At 46.6% G+C, this 17,532-nt stretch overlaps 2 protein-coding genes across 2 annotated transcripts in view; one reads left to right on the forward strand and one right to left on the reverse strand.

Moving 5' to 3' along the window:
* The window catches only part of LOC118081414 (uncharacterized), a 29,648-nt gene extending 25,973 nt beyond the window's left edge, over positions 1–3,675 (forward strand). Inside the window, exon 5 of the mRNA XM_088664074.1 lies at positions 491–3,675. Within this exon, the coding sequence (XP_088520200.1) occupies positions 491–1,348 (858 nt within the window). The 3' untranslated portion in view covers positions 1,349–3,675. The remainder of the gene's footprint in view (positions 1–490) is intronic.
* LOC118081179 (uncharacterized) lies at positions 3,649–17,227 on the reverse strand. Its single transcript, XM_035107472.3, has 6 exons — positions 17,095–17,227; positions 12,901–13,604; positions 12,182–12,278; positions 9,082–9,818; positions 6,662–6,791; positions 3,649–4,335 (listed from the first exon to the last, which is right to left on the reverse strand). Exons 2-6 carry the CDS (start codon positions 13,576–13,578, stop codon positions 3,905–3,907), a joined length of 2,073 nt encoding a protein of 690 aa, XP_034963363.3. The 5' UTR covers positions 13,579–13,604; positions 17,095–17,227; the 3' UTR covers positions 3,649–3,904.
* Positions 17,228–17,532: the final 305 nt, after the last annotated feature.

Below are 17,532 nucleotides of genomic sequence, written 5' to 3' on the forward strand. Positions count from 1 at the left end.
TCAACAGGGACAAGGACAACCTGAAAAGGCAACAGAAGGAGCTTTCCTCAGTGAAGATGGAGATAGTAGTTTAAATGAAAGTACTTTCCAAGAAGGAATCCTCATAAGTAAAGGGGAAACTATGGGCACAGGCTGTGGGAAAAGCCTCCACCAGAGCTTTGAGGTTCTAGAGGATGAGAGTGTGGAGACAGGGGGACATCAATATAAATGCTCATCATGCTGGGAAACTTTCCATGACAGAACCCACTTGGATGCACATGAGAGAATCCACACTGGAGATAAACCATACGAATGCACAGATTGTGGGGAAAGCTTTAGCACAAGCTATGGGTTTATTGATCATATAAGAGTACACACAGAGGAGAAACCATACATGTGTTCGGACTGCGGTCAGCACTTCCATCTGAAATCAAACCTTACTGCACACAAGAGAACCCACACAGCAGAGAACCCCTACGAGTGCTCTGAATGCGGGCAAAGCTTTGGTAAGAAATCACATCTTGTCACGCACGAGAGGACCCACACTGGAGAGAAACCCTATCGGTGCTCAGATTGTGGGAAGAGCTTCAGCCAGAAAGGAAATCTCGTTTCCCACATGAGGATCCACACAGGGGAGAAGCCATATAAATGTTCCCAGTGTGGCAAATGCTTCTCTCATTGCACTTCGCTGATGATGCATGTGAGAACTCACACAGGGGAGAAACCTTACAAATGCTCCATCTGTGAAAAAAGCTTTGTCAACAAGGGAAACCTTGTTTCACATGTGAGAATCCACACAGGGGAAAAGCCCTATGAATGTAGAGATTGTGGGAAAAGTTTTAGCACCAGCTTTCAGTTTATAGAGCATAAAAGGCTACACACAGGGGAGAAACCCTACATGTGCTCAGACTGTGGGCAAAGCTTCAATTCAAAATCAAACCTTATCACACACAAGAGAACCCACACAGGAGAGAAGCCCTATCAGTGTACTGTGTGTGGGAAAGGCTTCCGGGTTAAATCATCCCTTACTAAACATGTGAGAATCCATACAGGAGAGAAGCCCTACGAATGTCCTGAGTGTGGGAAAAGCTTCAACACTAGCTCCCTGCTTGTGAATCACAAAAGGGTTCATACGGGAGAGAAGCCATATAAATGCTCAGGATGTGGGAGAAGCTTCCGTCAGAAAGGAAACCTTGTTTCACATATGAGAATCCATACAGGGGAGAAGCCATACCGGTGTTCTGACTGTGATAAAAGCTTCATTGATAAAAAGTCGCTTATTAAGCACAAGAGAACCCATACAGGAGAGAAAGCTTATGATTGTAAAGATGGTGGGCAACGCTTCAGGTGCAACTCAGTGCTTTCATAGAACAGTATAATTCAGTGGGCCTGACTGGACAAAGCCTCTCCTTGGTCTGACCTACAAATGCATGGTAGGGGGGGGGGAGACTACAGACTTCGTGCTTCCCCACCTCTGACATCACCAGCTGTCCACATGGGACCATATATTGAAATATGGATGTGTACCTGGGTTGAATTTGTGTGGACAGTACCCAGATAGAGTGTGGTCCATTTCTGGCCTACATTGGTCATAGAATTGTAGAGGGCAAAGGGACCCCCGAGGGTCCTCTAGTTCAGCCCCATGCAATACAGGAATTTCAGACAGCATCGGAAATACTGTGTATTTCTGGGCTGTGCATTGCCCAAGTGGGGTGTCTCTAGAGGAGGGGTCTGGCAAGGGGTCTGAAAATCCCCCTTCAGGAATAGCTGAAACATCCGGGTGTGCTTAGCCTGGAAGATTGTGGGAAGAGAGAGATTATACCAGTCTTCAAATAACCACACACAATATGGAACAGGCTTGTTTTCTGTGGCTCCAGAGGGCAAGACTTGGGTGGAAAGTGCAGGGAAGCAGATTTCGGCAAAACATTTAGAAGACCTATTCCACATTGGGACAAAATTAACCAGGAGGTGGTGCTAGGGTTTTTAAAATCTGAAATTAGATACAGTGGTACCTCTGGTTGTGAATGGGATCCGTTCCAGAGATCCGGCCGTATCCCAAAGTTTTCACAACCAGAGAGACCGCTTCTGTGCATGCGCTCGTGGTAGTAGACCTCTTCTGAGCATGTGCGAGCGACTAAATACTTCCGGGTTTGCCGCTTTTGAAACCCAAAGTTTATGTTACCTGAGGATAACATAATCTGAGGTTCCACTGTGTCATCTGAACCTGTGCACCCTGGATATTCCAATGTTACTTTCTACCTTAACTGTCAAGAGGCAGCACATGCCTCTGAATACCAGTCAGTTGCTGGAAACCACAGGAGGGGAAAGGGCTCTTGTTCTCGGGTCCTACTTTTGGGCTTTCCATTGGGGCATCTGGTTGGCCACTGTTGAGAGCAGGATGCTGGACTTGATGCCGCCCTCTTTCAGTCTTACGTCACACCACCACCAGCTACACATGTGGGCAAGATCAGGGAGAGGTATTGTCCGATCTCGTTGTGATGCCACAACACGTCCCATTAGAGCAGCCTTCCCCAAGCTGGTGCCCTCCAGATGTTTTGGATCACAGCTCCCATCAGTCTTAGGCCAGCATGGCTGTGCTGCATTAAGAGGAGGGCAAGGGGGGAAACTTCTGTTGCCATTTAGAGCAGGCATCCCCAAACTGCAGCCGCCCAGATGTTTTGGCCTACAACTCCCATGATCCCTAGCTAACAGGACCAGTGGTCGGGGAAGATGGGAATTGTAGTCCAAAACATATGGAGGGCCGAAGTTTGGGGATGCAACTTCTCAATTGCCCTTAAATTGGCATCGCCAGCCATCACTGGCCATAGGCAGAAGTGCAATGGGATACTTACCTTTGTACAGTAGAGTACATTTGACCCCACAGGCCTGAGGTTTCCCCTCCTGTTTTAAGACCATATTGGAAACATCTGGCGTTCCATGGGTACGAGCATGCAGAAACACACTGGTGGTAGGGATCTGTTCTCGTTTATAATAATATGATACTGCCTTTTTTTAAAACGTTGCTAACAGGAAACACAGTATTTTTCTAGTCTTTTTTTGTTCAAAGTGCATAGCTACTTAGTGAGTGAGAAATAAATAAATAAATCTGGCGCGTTGTGACGGAATGGCCACAGCTTAGACCGGGATGGGGAACCAGCAGTCTGCCAGATGTTGCTAGACCCCAGCTCCCCTGATGAATGATCTGTGGCAATGCTGAGTGGGGAGGGAAGGTGATGAGACTTGGGAGTCCAAAACATCTGGAAGGAGTCAGGCTGAGAAACATGTTTTACAGAGAGAGAAAGGGGGAGAGAGAGTGTGTTCAATTGCTAGTCTAGAGCAGGCAAGTTGGGCTAGAAATGAAAATGACCATCTCACAACTTAAAATTTAGTCGAATGTATATGAATTGAACTGTAAGTTTGATGTTAAAACCTTTGTTTTTCTCATTAAATTCTACATTTCAAAATATCTGTTGCTCCATGCACTGTCTCATGTATGGCTGACCGCTGTCCCGTGCGGTGAACTGCAGAACATCACCCCTGGAGGCGCACTCCATTGTCTCTCGAGACAAGACAGATGCCAACGCGAGTCGATACCAGTGACTCATGCTGGTCTGGTGAGGTATTTTGCTCAACTGAAAACTCTGTACAGACAGATACAGTACTTCAAAATAATAAATAAAAATTAACTTTTTATTATGCATGTGTATTTCATGTCAGCTCTTGGGCAAGTAACAGACTCCAAAAGATAAATTAAAACACAGATAAATTAAACACAGTTAAAACACGACGAAACGCTAGAACTGATATCCCTCCAACACAATCAAACATTAACTTTTCTTATGGCTGAGTGTATACATTCTCCAACAGAGCTAGAAAAGTATTTCAAATATCTCTGTGCCCCGGCGACCCAGTGCCTGGGATTCCTCTAGCCCTGTTCATCCAGATAAATATTTGGTACAACGCCAAAAGTGGAAAGGGCCAGGGAACCACAGCTGTTTTCAACCACTTCACCGGCTTCTCCAGTGGCAAGAACGTTGGGGGTGATCATGGAATCTTCTGCCCCCACCAAGGTCTCACAAGAGTCTGTCTGAAGAACAGCCAAAGGATGGGCATCAAGGGGACACTTCCTTTTATGCAACTTCCTCTGTGCATCCTTTTGCCTGCGAACCGCCGCTTGTTCGGGGGTTTCAGTAGCCCGGCGCCGCGCATTCCTTTCGGCTTCGAGGCGCCGACGCTGCAGACGCTGCTCTGGGGTCTGCCGCGCTCTGTGGCGTCTCTGCCGCTGCCTGGCTAGGAGCCTCTTCCGCAGTTCTCGAGTTTCCACGTTGAAGCATACGTTCATCTGTATGTACTGATCTGCAAGGATGTCAAAATTGATGCGGGACGAATTGTATTTGGGGTTTGCGTTTGGAGGGGAGGGCAGGAAGAAATTGCTTGGATCATGGAAGGTTGAAGTAAGTGGGAAGAGGTAGGGAAGAGGGGATTGGCGATGTGAGAATGTTTAAGTCGCATTGCTGGCAGACTTTACATAGGAAGCTGCCTTCTACTGAGCGAAACCATCTGCTCTGACTGGGGCAGCTCTCCAAAGTTTCATTCAGGGGACATTCCCAGTGCTACTTTGAGATGCTGAGTTTTGAACTTTGGACCTTCTGCACCCAAAGTAGATGCACTGCCACCTGGCTATGGCCCTCCCCTTATTTGCTATCATGGTTCTTCAAATAAACACTAAGTCTGTCCTGAACCCAGAATAGTTTCAATTAAACTCGGACCTGGAGAGGTTGAAACCTAGTCCAGCACTTAAACAGCTAACATAGTTAAAGGTAAAGGTTAAAGGAAGCAGTACCTGGGAAGATCAAGTACTGTCAGGCTTTTGAAGGTCTTTGCTGAGCCAACCTCTCCCTATGTTCAGCTAGCAGAGCTCCCTGGGAGCTGTCCAGAGTCCTGATTTAATCTTGCTTAGACATGGAAGAGGATGTGATATTCATGGCCACTTTCCTTTTGGTCTCCGAGCCAAGAGTGAATTTTATTAAAGAACGTTTAAGCACTTTCAGTTGCTCAAAAACATTCCAAAATATTTTTTTAAAAAAAATGTTTTGGGTGCAGTAGGGTTGGGAGAGGCTTCTGTCTGCAGCCTTGGCTGACCCTAATGGGCTGACTTGTTACAAGGCAACTTCTGATGTGCCTATGTGACAGAGAGAGCAGCTGGGTTGGGGAAACCCAATGACTACGGATGTGGACTCTCCTTCCTTGGAGGTTTTTAAACAGAGGTTGGATGACCATCTGCATGGATGCTTTAGCTGAGATTCCTGCATTGCAGGGAGTTGGACTAGATAATAATAATAATAATAATAATAATAATAATAATAATAATAATAATAAATTTTTATTTATAGCCCGCCCTCCCCAGTCAAAAACCGGGCTCAGGGCGGCTGACACCAACAGAACCACAATAAAACATAAAAACAATTAATTAAAATACAGATTAAAATACAGTATTAAAATTTAAAGTGCAGCCTCATTTCAAGTAGGCCATAAATCCAAGCCATGAGGGAGAAAAACACAGGGGTCAGGCTGAGTCTAACCCAAAGGCCAGGCGGAACAGCTCTGTCTTGCAGGCCCTGTGGAAAGATGACAAATCCCGCAGGGCCCTGGTCTCCTGGGAAAGAGCGTTCCACCAGGTTGGGGCCAGTATTGAAAAGGCCCTGGCTCTAGTAGAGGCCAATCTAGCCATCTTATGACTCGGGATCTCCAGAATATTATTATTTGTGGACCTTAAGGTCCTCCGCGGGGCATACCAGGAGAGGCGGTCCCGTAGGTACGAGGGTCCCAAGTCGCATAGGGCTTTAAAGGTCAAAACCAGCACCTTAAACCTGATCCTGTACTCCACCGGGAGCCAGTGCAGCTGGTAAAGCACTGGATGAATGTGATCCCGCGGCCGGGACCCTGTAAGGAGCCTCGCCACGGCATTCTGCACCCGCTGGAGTTTCTGGGTCAGCTTTAAGGGCAACCCTGCATAGAGCGAGTTACAATAGTCAAGCCTGGAGGTGATCGTCGCATGGATCACTGTGGCCAGATCGGGGCGAGAGAGGTAAGGGACCAACTGCTTGATGCGGCGGAGATGGAAAAATGCCACCTTTGCTGTGGATGCAACCTGCGCCTCCATGGAAAGGGAGGCGTCAAAGATCAGCCTTGGGGGTACCGTCCAACTCTATGATTCTATGAGATCTGCAAACTAGGGACTTCCTGCCTTACTACTTGAACCTCACATCCTTGGGGCCAAACTATATGATGTTCAAACTCCCACCATATCTATCTATCTATCTATCTATCTATCTATCTATCTATCTATCTATCTATCTATCTATGTGCACCTGTGGGAGAGGGAGACTTTTCCTCTGTGCCATAGCCCCAATCAGGTCACACCACTCACCCCTCAGGAGCTGCTGTTAGCTGCAGAGAGAAATGTGTAGGTTTACAAATTTAAGCCCTTACATTTTTTCCTTCTCTGCAGCTAACAGCAGCTCTGGGGGAAAGCAATCTACTTAAGGGCTGCTTTGCAAGGGATACAGGGTTAGCATCCCCTCCCCACACACTCCTACGTCCCCAGCACAAGTGCAAAAGCCATGGTTTAATGACCTCAGAAATGTTGAAACGTTGATGAATCAGGCACCAGAACCCTTACTTAATAAGCTGATGTCCACTTCATCCTCTGTTTTGGCCTCCAGGGGGAGCCGCTGCATCATCTTTGGGGAATCTGAAGGGGCTCTGGATGACTCCAGAGAATTCAACTCATCCTCTGATGGGAGCAGCACCTGCAATTCAAATAGGTATCTATAGTTCAGTGAACAAATGACAAGGGACTAGGACCTTCTCTGGCCTAGAGGAAAAATCAAGTGGCAGTCCCAGTGCAAAACAGGAAGGTGGGAACCAGGGTCAACGTCGGATGGACTTTTGTGCCATTACAAATACAGGTATCTAAACAAAATGACTAAATTTTCTGCTGCTATATTTTTTCCACGGGAAATTTCCCACTTTTCGAAACAACCCACCCCCCTCAATTAGGCAGTAACGTAATGAATGAATGAGGAGGGACGGTGACTCAATGCTAGAGCATCTACTTTGCATGCAAAAGGTTGTAGGTTCAATTGACATCTCCAGGCAGGGATGAGAAAGAGATCCCTGGCTGAAAACTTTCAGACCTGCTTCCAGTCTGTGTAGACAGGACTGAGTTAGATGCACCAAAGGCTTGACTCAGGAAATACAGGAAGCTGTACTGGGCTAACGCAACACCAGGCAAACTGGGCATTTGGGGTGCATTCAATGCCAATTGAAGCTGTAATATATATATATATATATATATATATATATATATATATATATATATATATATATATATAAAATCAGGGATGTCCAACTGCTCGGCTTTTTTTTCTTCGCAGAGAAAAAAAAGAACATCTGCCCCCTCCTCCATTTGTGCACAATCGCAAAACAAAAGACTTTATTTTTCCTGAGCGATCGTCTGGTGAGTAACTGTTTCCTGAGCTCCCTAAAAAAAGGTCAACAACTTTGACCTGCCCCGCTACCAATGGGTAGAGTATTCTGTGAGTAGATCACAGTCTCTTGGGAGTTCAACGTCCCTGAGAAATATATACTGTATATATATTCAGGGGACTCTCCCTAAAAAGTACATCTATTTGTCTCAACCTCCACCATGCCCCTTAAAATATAAACAATGGAAGGGAAATCTGTTCTATTTTGCCATTTTGTCTCGGAAAACAAAACAATACAATAAAAATAATTTCCACATAAAGCTTTGAAATGGTCTGAACATAGAAATTAAGCCACACTGCTTTTTTTTTTACCCTAGACATTTGAATTCAATTATGTTGGGATATTGAGAAATACCTTTGAGGTCTTTATACAACACATAGAAGCATAATATGTGTTGTATCAAGCTATATCTACCAGGGATGATATGAATATGTCTGTGGAAAAAGTTAAAATTTTCAGAGGAATCTATTCTTTTGAACAACATGCCTGCTATATGGAATTTGACAACTGGACAGCTCCATTTAATCAATGGATTGAAGATATAACTAGACTTGCAACTTATGAATGGACTGCTTATGGACGTAGACTTTGCATGGACAAGTAGAATGACATTTGGAATGCATTTATACAAAATATAGCAGGTTAAAAATAAACATATATGGATAGTAATAATGACTATACATTAGATAAGCATTTATATGGAACTGGAACTGTTAACTTGCAATGATATAGTACAGCTTTATTTTTATTTTACGTTGTTCAGTTAAACTTTTCTTAATAATAAAAGCTATGTCAGGAGTGGGGGGATTTTTTTCAGCCCAAGGGTGCAAATTCCCATCTGAGCAACCTTCTGAGATCAGTGGTGGGTGGGGCCAGAGGCAAAAGTCGGCAGAGCAACCAATACAAATTTTACCTTTGTAAAGTAAGATTCTAGTCCTCAAGGTTCTAGATAAGGCACTTGGAAACTGCTTTGTGCTCTAGTAGCTCTTGCCCTCTTCCCACACAACATTCCTCCATTTGGGGGCTATCTGAAGAGGAAAGTTTGTAAAAGAGGCAGGCGTACTATTAAGATGGGAACATACGACGCTGCCTTATAATGAGTCAGACCATTGGTCCATCTAGTTCAATACTGTCTACTCTGATTGGCCACGGCTCTCCAGGTAGCATACCTGGATAATGTTCCACCTAAACATTAGGAAGAACTTCCTGACAGTAAGAGCTGTTCGGCAGTGGAATTTGCTACCAAGGAGTGTGGTGGAGTCTCCTTCTTTGGAGGTTTTTAAACAGAGGCTTGACAGGCATTTGTCAAGAATGCTTTGATGGTGTTTCCTGCTTGGCAGGGGGTTGGACTGGATGGCCCTTGTGGTCTCTTCCAACTCTATGATTCTATGATTCTATACTCCCCAAGCTGCACTGGGAGATCTTTGCCAACATTGTACTGGACAAGCCAGGGATTGAGCCTGGGACCTTCAGGCAAAGCAGATGCTCTCTGACTGAGCTACAGCCTTTCCTGGAGGTGGCTGGGATGACCCCAAAGGCTGGCACACCCACCTCTGGCTCCTGGCTCTTTGGCTCCTGCGGCCTCAGGAGGAAGACCTCCGCCAGGGCCACCGCCTGGGCACAAGTCTCTGGATGGCGTTCCCTCACCCAGCTCTCCATCTCTACAGGGAGGACGCTCAGAAACTGCTCCAGGATCAGCATATCCAAGATCTGCTCCTTCGAGTGCTTCTCCGGCTTCAGCCACTGGTGGCAAACCTCCCAGAGCCGCTTGCAAACGTCTCGGGGCCTCTCGGCTTGCCGACGGCGGAACTGCCGGAAACGCTGGCGCAGCGCCTCCACGCTGACTGCGTCCTCGTCAAGAAGCACCTCCTCTTCTGCTTTCTCAGAGGAGTCTGCGTTGTCAGCTTCTCTGCTCAGGCCTGTCTGCCTTTGGGTGACCCACAGTCCTTTGGGACATTGGCTGACATCACTCCTTCCCATCGTTGAGAGGACCCTGCTGTCCTCCTCTGCAGGCTTCCCCGAGGCAAGAGGGGTCTGTGGGTTCCTCCACCCTGAGGGAGGGGACTGCATTGTCCTAAGGAGGTCCTGCGACTGGGCTTCCCAGCGCCCTCGCAGTCCCTCCTCAGGCTCCAGCTTAACACGGTGCAATGCTGCTGCCCCTTCCAGGAACTCCCCTGTGGTCTCCACCTGGACCACGTGCAGGTCTCCTTCTTGCGCTGCCAAATTCTCTCCCGATTCGGCTTGTCCTTGGTCCTGCACCTTCCTTTTCGCTTCAGGCCGCGCCTGAGCTGCAAAGGAGAAAGCAATGGGTTTTATTTGCTAGCTCCCTTAAAACACCAGCACAAGCCAGGAGTAGCCAGTGTGGTGCCTTCCTGATACTGCCGGACTCCAACTCCCACCAGGCCTAGAAGGCATGGCCAATGATATGGGACTTGTAGTCCATCAAGATCTGCAAGGCACCATTTTGACTAAAGGTCTAATTCTCACCCTAAAAGGTCTAATTCTCACCCAAGTGGTCAGCCTCTGTTTGGGCTGTTTCACTTCAGGCGGTGGGTAGAGGGTTCAAACAATGGAATGCTCCTCCATGAGGAATACGGAAGCCATGCACACAGAAAACTAGCTTGTCAGAGAAAAGAGGTCTAGCCTAGCTTTCCCTCTGACGTGGTAGCTTTCTATATGCAAGGATCTTTGGGAAGAGACAGAGGAGCACGTGCTCATGAAAGCATCCTGTGTGTCAGTTTACACTTAGAAGAGTTTGGATTTGATATCCCACTTTATCACTACCTGAAAGAGTCTCAAAGGGGCTAACATTCTCCTTTCTCTTCCTCCCCCACAACAAACACTCTGTGAGGTGAGCAGGGCTGAGAAGACTTCAAAGAAGTGTGACTAGCCCAAGGTCACCCAGCAGCTGCAAGTGGAGGAGCGGAGACCCGAACCCGGTTCACCAGATTATGAGTCTACCGCTCTTAGCCACTACACCACACTGGCTCTCTTATATTAGCAGCAAAGAACAGAACAGGAGTCCCCAAACTTTTTGAACTAGTGGGCACATTTCAAATTCTGAGAGGAGGTGCAGTTACAAAAGGTAACTGGGGAGGGTGTGGCATAACATAAAGTGGCTGCTGTTAGGGGTTCTCATTTCACAGAAGCTGCTTAGAAAGTACCTGCACAATTTGCCCCTTAATGGTCTTTAACCCATGAGGGTTAAAGACTTGCTTTTTAAAAGTGAAAGCTCAGTGTCTGGGACACCTGCCCTGCAGCACGACTGAGAGCCGTCATGGTCACCATGATCCCCGTGGTCACCAGTTTAGCCACCCTGGCGGAGAAAGCGACAGTGACTTGCCCAAGGTGCTCTTCTCTGTCAGAGGCAGTTTCCCTCTTAGAAGCCATTTTTGGCATATAAGTGGTATATTTTATTTTTTTATTTATTTAATATGCTGCCCTTTACGTGGGGGTCTCAGGGCGGTTCACAGAATAAAATCAAGATATAAAACCACAAAATACATAATAAAAATAAAAACAACAACCCAATAGCACCCCCCCCCCAAAAAAAACATTTTAAAAGGGCATAGGATGTAAATCAGATCAGCTAAAGGCCTGGTTAAAAAGAAACGTTTTTGCCTGGTGCCAAAAGGTGTATAATGAAGGCGCCAGGCGAACTTCCCTGAGGAGACCATTCCACAGATGGGGAGCCACTGCAGAGGAGGCCCCGTTCTCATGTTGCCACCCTCCGGACCTCTCGAGAAGGAGGCACACAAAGGAGGGCCTCGGAAGATGATCTCAGGATCTGCGTAGTGTCATATGGAAAGAGGGTGTCCTTGAGGTATTGTGGTCCTGAGCTGTTTAAGGCTTTGTAGGTCAAAGCCAGCGCTTTGAATTGGGCCCGGAAACTAATTGGTAGCCAATGAGTCAGACCAGGATTGATGTAATATGCTCAAAGCATCTTGCTTCGTTGAGCAACCTGGCTATTGAATTCTGCACTAGCAGAAGTTTCTGAACTGTCTTCAGAGGCAGCCCTACATATAACGCATTGCAGTAATCTAACCTTGAGGTTACCAGAGCATAGACAACAGTAGTTAGGCTATCACTGTCCAAATAGTGGTGCAACTGGACCACCAGCTGAAGCTGATGGAAGGCACTCTAGGCCACTGAGGCCACCTGAGCCTCGAGCGACAGCAAAGGACCTGGGATCTACCCCCAGGCTACAAACCTGCTCCTTCAGAGGAAGTGTAACCCCATCAAGAGCAGGCAACCTCCCAGTCGTTTGGTCTAGGGAACCACCCACCAACAGAGCTTCAGTCTTATCTGGATCGAGCTTCAGTCTGTTGGCTCTCATCTAGTCCAATACTGAGGCAAGACACCAGTTTGTTGGGAATCACAAGTGTAGAGAGTGGTGCAGTTGTGCTCAGGTCCTCCTTGGGGTCTTTTCGCAGGCGATTGGCTGATTGCTGTGAGAACAGGATGCTAAATTATGCTAAATTATCAGCTAGGCCCCTCTTAGGGACTTATGTGAGCTTCATGGCTGGGTGGGGATTTGAACCCTGCTCTCCCAGGGTGGGGATTTGAACCCTGCTCTCCCAGGTTGTAGTCCAGCACTCTAACCACTACACCACACTGAGGAACAGATCTTTAACCAACATGATGGCTCTACTTTTGCCTCTCCACAGTCCCCCTGTGTTAAGTTGTGCTATTGGCTCCTCCTCTGCCTCTGGTGAGCTAGCAACCGCCTCTTCAAGCATCAGGTTAACCTAAAAACAAAAAATATGAAGGATTTATAGAATACGTTAAGCAAAGCACCCAAAGCAGTTTGTGTGATTTTGACAACTCTGCAAAATAGGCCAGTATTGTTATTTTTATTGTTTAACAGTTTAGAAGCAAGATACAGTCGTACCTTGGTTTTCGAATGGAATCCGTTCTGGGAGTCCATTTGACTACCAAAAAGTTTGAAAACCAAGGCGTGGCTTACGATTGGCTGCAGGAGCTTCCTGCACTCAATTGGAAGCCTCAGAAGCCGCGTCGGATAATTCGTCTTCCAAAAAACATTTGCAAACTGGGACACTCACTTCTGGGTTTGCGGTGTTTGGGAGCCAAAACGTTCGAGTCACATGGCATTCAACAACCAGGGTACGATTGTATTACAAAATGAAATAGGGAGTAAAAACAAAGAAAAAACAATAAAATTTGTTTCCTCTAAAATTTGTATTCTGAAGTGCCTTGTGTATAGTAACATAGAAAGACCGTATGCAAATTAAAAGTGAAATGAAATTGTAAACTGAAGTGACTGGTACCTGGAAGTGTCCTCCGCTGCCTCCCTGCAAAGATTGTCTCTGGGGGCCCTTGAAGGATTCACAAAGAAAGAGCTGTTCTCACCTGCTGCTTCTGCTCCTCAGGCTCCTGCGACCCAAGCAGGAAATCCTCTGCCAGAATCACCGCCTGGGCACAAGTCTCTGGGCCATGTCCTTGAACCCAGATCTGCATCTCTGGGGGCAGGATGGCCAGGAACTGCTCCAGGATCACCAGCTCCAGGATCTGCTCCTTGGTATGCTCCTCTGGCCTCAGCCACTGGTGGCAAAGCTCCTGGAGATGCCTCCACAGTGCCATGGGTCCTTCGGCTTCTCGGTAGCAGAAGTGCCTGAAGTGGTGGCAGCGTGCCTCCAAGCTGCCAAGGTCTGGACTCTCTTCTTTCACTTTTGCGGGAGAATCCAGGCGATGCTCACAGACCTTTGGCAGGGTTCGCTTTGTAAGCTCGCTCCGAGGCGACTGAGTGGTGTCTGTCACTCCATTCGCAGACAGAATGAGCAGATCCCCAGGGCGCTCTCCAAACTCAGGATCAAGCGAGCATGGGTCAACATGTTCTGTGTGAAGGGGTTGTGCCAGCTGCATGAAGTCTTGCCACTGGGTTTCACAGTATCCGTCCTCCAGTTCCTCCTTTATTGGGAATGGAGGCAGCCTTCTTGAAAGCTCTTCAACCTGGACAACATGCAGGTCCCTTCCTCCGGCCTCAGGCATCAAGCTTGTTTCAGGCTCTTCAAGGTCCTGGTCCTCCATTTTTACTTCTGGTGGTATCCAGTGCCCTGTAAATAAAAGACATCTTGGACCAGGCACATCAGAACTATGTACAGTGGTATCTCAGTTTTCGAGCATCTCAGAAGCTGAATGTTTCAGTTTTCGAACGCTGAAAAACCTGGAAGTAATTGCTGTTAGAGATCTGGCCTCTCTGTGTGAACATGCAGTTCAACACACCACACCAATTAAGCACCTGGGGAATGACTCAGCTTTGCACGTGGCTGAAGTTCTGCCCAGTTCTACCTAGCAACAGCCAGTTGATTGGTAAAGAGAACAATAAAGACATGTGCTCTGTGTGGAGAGGTGTGGAGAGTTAGTGGAGATGGTGGATGGTGTGAAGAGGTTATGCTGGAGTTTGTTAGAGCTAGAGAGAGAATTAGAATTACTGATCTATGTACTGTTTGTTGTTTTCTTGTAAATAAACCTGTATATAGTTACTCAGTACTAGTGGCAGTGAGTTCCTGTGTCAAGCTACTTGCCTTCAACTGCGACCAAAAGTTTCCACTGTGCCTGCGCTTACTCTGTTAAAGTCCAACTGGTGTAGTTGGTATTTACAGACAGCCTACAAATCTTTAACAATTGCTTCCATTTTCGAACACACCTCAGAAGTCGAACGGCTTCCACAGTGTGTTTTTCCATTTTTCCAATTGAACTTGTAGCCAGCCCTTTGTGCTTCGGTTTTCAAACATTTCGGAAGTCAAACGGTCTTCCGGAACAGATTAGGTTTGAGAACTGAGGTACCACTGTACTCCCATGGTTAGAGCTTTAGACCAGGGATGAGGAACCTTTTGTTTTTTCCTAGCAAGAGTTGAATTCTCTCAGCGGTCATCTGTCAAGGGCTGTGTACTGGCAGTGGGCAGGGAGGGCTGCAGTGAGAAAGCCAAAACTGGATGGGACCAAAAAGGATGTGGGGAACCCCATTTTATTTCTCTCTCTTTCTGCTGCATTTGTTTCTCTTCACTTTCACCCCTCCTTGCACATGGAATTCGACTGAAGACAATTCTGAGCTCAACAGACCAACAGTCTGACTAAATATTTCTTATAAAGCAGTGCACGGTAACACAAAAATTAAACGCATTCATAAAAGCAATCTGTAAAACATAATTTAAAACTTGCTCCCCGCCCCCCGCAGAGTAATTGCCACATACAGGAGTGCCTCAGCTGTAGTTTTATAAATAATTTTATAATTATTTTATGTGTCAATACGAATGGAAGTTGTTAATATTGCAGTTGTTGTATAAAGGATTGGTATTTTGACCAGAGTGTAATCGAAATTAATAAGATTTTGGCACGCAGAAATAAAGTAAATCATCAAACCCTTCTTTTGAGGTTGGACATTGTTTGAAGAAAGTGAGGCGGCTAATGAATAATCTGCGCGTAGCCAGTCAGGCAAGCCACACAAGCTATCAGGCTAGGTAAAGGTAAAGGGACCCCGGACCATTAGAGGTCCAGTCGTGACCGACTCTGGGGTTGCGGCGCTCATCTCACACTATTGGCCGAGGGAGCCGGCGTACAGCTTCCAGGTCATGTGGCTAGCATGACAAAGCTGCTTCTGGCGAACCAGAGCAGCACATGGAAACGCCATATACCTTCCCGCTTGGAGCGGTACCTATTTATCTACTTGCACTTTGATGTGCTTTCGAATTGCTAGGTTGGCAGGAGCTGGGGCCGAGCAACGGGAGCTCACCCCGTCGCAGGGATTCGAACCACTGACCTTCTGATCAGCAAGCCCTAGGCTCTGTGGTTAGCTATCTATAAATCAGATGATTTTGGGCCGAGTTCTTTGAAGCTCTTGCAGGGACTGATCAGCAAACTAAGGCTACCTGGGAAGTCACTTCGCCACTTCTTGAGGGCTTCCAAGTGGCAGAAAAGATTGCTTGCTTGGTATGTATATATTGTGTGCTGTGTAGAATAAAATCTCTAACCTTCTCACTCACTTGTGTTTTGTATTACTTCTGGATCTCATTTTAAAAGAACCACCTTGCATTTGGCAAGACAAGACAAGAAGTGTCCATTTGCGAGACCAAAGGCCCAGTTAGCTCACAGGCTGACCTGGTAAGTTAAGAGGTAAAGCACCCCTGGATGGTTAAGTCCAATCAAAGGCGACTATGGGGTTTAGGCACTCATCTCGCTTTCAGGCCGAGGGAGCGGGCGTTTGTCCACAGAGAGTTTCTGGGTCATGTGCCCAGCATTACTAAACCGCTTCTGGCGCAACGGGACACTATGATGAGTGCCAGAGCACACGGAAATGCCGTTTACCTTCCCGCCAAACCCACAGGTAACTGATTTAACTATATTCAAAACCAATTAAAAATCAGCTTTTATTAACCTTCACTTTTTAATAATTCTTTCTAAAAAAAGAAGCTGAATATGAAATAGGGCATTTGATTACAATGGATGTGAAAATTAATCCCCACAATGCACGCACACCTGCTTAATCTGTGTAATCTGCTCAGAGGCTGCTTGGTTGTGGTTGCCATGGAAACAAAGGAACATCAAGGCCTAAAATCCTGCTAAAGTTAATTGTGACGAAAGCTTTCTTCTCACAAGCAGAGGAGGTCGTGAAACTTTTTCTGAGTCTCCTAATGAGGTGAACTCACATGACATACACACAAAACAAACAAACAAACATATCTTGCACATAGAAAAGTAGCTGGTCAGGAAGAAGCTTTTCCCTGACATACTAGTTTCCCCAAATACAGGTAATCTTGCTATATTTTAATGGAGAAACATTCAGTCATGTGAGCTTTCACCTGTTGTCTAAACTGGCAGAGTTAGGAAGTAGGTTTGCCTCCTTGTCTGATGTACACGGTTACCAACGGCAAACCTTTAAAGTAGGACTCATCTGACCGTGAAGACCAACTCCAACCCCATTGCTGTGAATGGGGAGCGCATCACAAACTAATTTTAGCTCAAAGTGGGCCTAGGGTTGATATAAGAATTAGAGACTCCAGGTGTATAATTTCATTATTCTAATAGTGCTACTTTAATTGCACTTAACATTTTAGATTAGCCTTGAATTTCGTGTGTGCTGCATTTGTGAGTCTCTCCCTCCTACGCATTCCATCTCTCCTTCTCTATTTTTTATTTATTTACTGAATTTATATGCCGCCCTGTAGTTTTGTGAGGGGAACGGGGTCTCCCAGCAACGTTTAGCACCCTTAGGAAACTACAGCTCCCACAATTCTCCGGGGGGGAGCCATGACAGCTGGGAGTAGTATGACACTGCTTGAAATGTGCAACGCAAATGGGGCCGCGTGTGTGTGTAAAAGCAACTAGCTTACCCAAATACATAGAACAGGATTTTGTTTTACAACAATGTGCAAAAGAGGAAAGCATTCTGGCAAGCCACGTGCTTGCACGCAGCTGTTTCAAGGGGCAGGTGTCTCTCCCCCCCCCACCCCCGCCGCCTGCCCTTCTGCCTCCTCTGCATCTGCTTCTCGTACTGGGGGATCTCATATTCTGAATCATGCTTTCCCCCCTCCCCCTTTAACTCACCCTTTCCAGCTCTCCTTGGCAAGGATTTCCACGAGGGGAGGCGGGCAGGAAGTCCCCGGGTAACACGCCTTGCGCGATTATGATCGCAAGCTGGAATGTGCAAAAGGGAAGTTTTTTTTGTTTTGGGGGGGGGGGTTAGTTCCCCTACCGAGAAAGGGAAAAAGAGGGGGGGCGGGACAGGAAAGTGACTGGCATTGCTCCCTTTTCCCATTTCAGGAGCTCTCTAGGCAGGAGAACTCTCTGCATTTAACCCGTTCAGTCTCTTTTCAGGAAAGCTGACTTTTCCTTATGGAGCGGGAAGTCAAGACAAAGGCCAACTAAGTCCTACTCAGAGTAGACTAGACCCGGTGAAACTAATGGACCTAAATTAATCTATTAACTTGGAAACATAGAAACAGAACCTCTACAATACCTTGGATAGCTCAGCTGGTAGAGCAT

The sequence above is a fragment of the Zootoca vivipara genome, chromosome 2 (assembly GCF_965207765.1).
Source record: "Zootoca vivipara chromosome 2, rZooViv2.hap1.1, whole genome shotgun sequence".
NCBI lineage: Eukaryota > Metazoa > Chordata > Lepidosauria > Squamata > Lacertidae > Zootoca > Zootoca vivipara.